Genomic DNA, 3,122 nt, shown 5'->3' on the forward strand with positions numbered 1-3,122 from the left:
GGGGCGGTGGGCCTGAGGAGGCGGTGGATGGCTCGGAAGTCCCTTCTTCCAGAGAGGCCTCTCTGCCACCTGCGCTGGGCTGAGGTGGCCGGGCCTCACCTGCCCGCAGGCCCAGGAGCCGCCCATCTCCGGGTCGGCGGTGCATAAAGGTGGAGAGGCGAGGCGCGGGGGTTCGCGCGGAGGCCTGAGGTGCAGCCGGGAGATGGTGGGCCCCTGCTGCTTGGAGGCGGCGGCATCCGCCGACCACCACCACCCCCAGCCCCAGCGGGCTCCACAGTGGTGGGGAAGGGGATCCCGACGCTCCATGCGCACCCCAAGATGTGCCGGGGGCGCCCGATGGGCAATGAGCAACTAGGGGCGGGGCGACACGACACCAGCACCCGAAGAATGGGCGCAGCCCCGACTCCTGCATAACGCTGATTTGCACGTAACGACCGGGTTTCTGGAACCTAACCATGTCGATAAGGAAGAGTGGGTGTATATAGCTATTGATGAGACGGAATTTTTTGCATATGTGGTGTAAGCTTGTTTGAACAAATATACAGAAGTTCTAAACCTTTGTCTTAGAAATCTTTGGTATTTATTAACGTGACTGATTTTGATTTTGTATTCAGTCTTCTTCCATAGCATTGCTAACAGACCTACTACACAGTGGGAAAGCTACAAACTTCGAAATCTGCCTGGGTTCAGTCAGGTGCTAGCTTTTTCCTTGCTACTGAGGCAGATAGCTTAACTTTGCTAATCCTGTTTTCTCAGTTGTAACTGGGGATAGCAATAATACACACTTCTTAGAGGCATAAAGATTAAATGGGAAAACACAGTGTTTACTTGGTGTCTGTCACAGGTAGTACCCATTTGAATGTCTTACTATCACCACAGGGACGTTAGAATTGAAACGATGCCTGGAAAGAACTTAGCACAATGCTTGGCACATACCAAACACTCAGAGAAGGTAGCTGTTGTGGTGGTGGTGGTTTAAAGGACTGTGTGAACGTGAACTGTTTGAACTGTACCTTTTCTTTAGGCAGGGAGGCAAAGAGCCACACTGAAGCTGCATCACCTGCCAGACCAGAGCAGACCTCCAACTGCTGACAGAGGAAAAGGGGATCAGCCTGAGAGGCCTGCACTCAAACAGACTGCTCCTGGAAACAGATGGATGCTCTGCAGACACGCGGTCAATGACGCAGTTGGATCCAGGGGCCCAGAGGCTGCTGGCAACCTAACCACTCCCCAAGAGTCCAGTATTTCCCAGGTTTAACAGTAATAAGGAATTTTGAAATTTGCCGCCAAGAAGTGAATACTCAACAAGAAGATGCTGTGCGTGAATACAGCTTAGAACTCAAGTGTACCTTCCAATACCTTGGCCTGAGAGAGTAAGTCTTAAGCAGAAGATTCCTGAAAACTTTTCTGTAGGACAGTGGCTGAGGGAAAGAATGCAGCAAAAAGGTATCACTGTCTCTTTACTCTTCAAAGCTAATCAGTCAACTTCAAAAGGAACGGACGGGAATTCCGCTAGTGTCCAGGGTATGTGCTCCCTTTTAAATGTTAGGGCTCCTTGGTTACAGTGAGAGGCTTCACCACCAGATTCTGACCTCCTTCTACGGAAAGGTGCTAATCCTCTGTGCTACATATAAATTAGCAAACCATAAGCTGAAGAGAAGCAATTTAGGTTTCATGATAATGTGGAGGCCAGGCAGAACAGTCACATCTGAATGAAGAGAGATCCTGGAAAAATGTTCCTTTGTAAAGCTTGAACCCAAAGATACTTAAATGTCACGCTGATGGTCATTTTAGGGAACACTGTGTACATGGGAAAAGTTGGGTATAGTTTTTCTTCCAGCAGAGTAAGTACAGATATCTGGTCACTGCAAATACGCACCTGTAGCAGTGTCTCTAGAAACACCCTTTTCCGTTAAGAACCTCCCTTAAATGTCACACCTGAAGGATGGTTACTGAACTAGACAGTAGATTTGGCACATCTTTTCTTAGTCTTTTTATTCTAATTCAAAACTTGCAGCACACGTGAGGTTAAAGTTACTTTAATTGCCATCAATTCCTTTTTATAAATTTCTAGTTATTTTTTTATGTTATTAATTGGTCTAGAGCAGCAAACATGGGTTTGTCCTGAGTACACTTTCAAATAACTTTGTAATAGGGAAATGGTTTTATGCATGTTCTTGGAAATACTTGTGTGTGAAAAGAAGGGAGGGATTATTTTTCTACAGAGTAATTTATGATTTCTAATTTTCGAATGTGCCTTGGATACGTGCCAAATGATGGAAAAGAAAACAGTAAACCTTATGATTCTTGAGTGTGTTGTGGTATACTTTTTTAGTTAGTATTTTGCTGTGAACATAAGAGTTTCTCATCCTCTCTGCTATTAACATGTTCTTTGTGTATGGAAAAATGTTTCCCCATGGGATGGATAGACATTTTATTCTTCAGCTATACATGTGTGATTGAAACATGTAAATCTGATCAGTCAGAGCAGATTATCATCTGCCTACCTAGGGCTGAGAATCTAGTCGACACAGTGCGTAGGGCCCACAGTGCTTGTTGTTAGTTGCCACTGAGTCAGTTCCACCTCATGGCGACCCCACGTGTGCAGAGAACTGCTCCATAAGGCTTTTAAGGCTGTGACCTTTTGGAAGCACATCGCCAGGCCTGTCTTCCTAGGTGCCTCTAGGTGGGTTCAAGCCGCCAACCTTTCAGCTCATAGTTGAGCACCTAACTGCGCCACCCAGGGACTCCTACAATACTTCACAAAAATGGTTTCTTTTCAAATCAGAAGAACAGAAATGAATACAGCTTCCTAGCCCCCACAGGAAGTGAGCACTGTTGCTTTGCCAGTATCTTTGTTCTGATTTATTTTTCCTCACTTTTCAACAAAACCACCGTATTGACTTGAGTAGTGGTGGTTCTGTACCATCCTAACTAGGAAACTATCCTGTCCAGGTTTGATCAGCACAGCCATTTTCAAGCTGCGAACACACACAATGGACACCACCTGACTTTGTGGGCGGTGCAGCGCAATTTTGAAAATGCATCCACGTGCAACCCTGTTTAATTCGAACAACCGCCCTGGCAGCTGAACTGTCAGCGAGGTAACCTTCAGAGGAATA

The 3,122-nt window shown here is 46.3% G+C and overlaps 1 protein-coding gene across 4 annotated transcripts in view; it reads left to right on the plus strand.

Annotated features, from left to right (window-relative positions):
• ANKRD27 (ankyrin repeat domain 27) overlaps window positions 1-2,622 on the plus strand; it is a 74,353-nt gene extending 71,731 nt beyond the window's left edge. For 2 of the 4 annotated variants that reach the window (XM_023726944.1, XM_023726945.1), the window contains one exon: window positions 1,025-2,622. In XM_023726944.1, the coding sequence (XP_023582712.1) occupies window positions 1,025-1,049 (25 nt within the window). In that variant the 3' untranslated portion in view covers window positions 1,050-2,622. The remainder of the gene's footprint in view (window positions 1-1,024) is intronic. The other 2 variants (XM_023726942.1, XM_023726943.1) reach the window with 1 other exon arrangement.
• Window positions 2,623-3,122: the final 500 nt, after the last annotated feature.

This window comes from Trichechus manatus, unplaced genomic scaffold (genome assembly GCF_000243295.1).
Source record: "Trichechus manatus latirostris isolate Lorelei unplaced genomic scaffold, TriManLat1.0 scaffold00014, whole genome shotgun sequence".
NCBI lineage: Eukaryota > Metazoa > Chordata > Mammalia > Sirenia > Trichechidae > Trichechus > Trichechus manatus.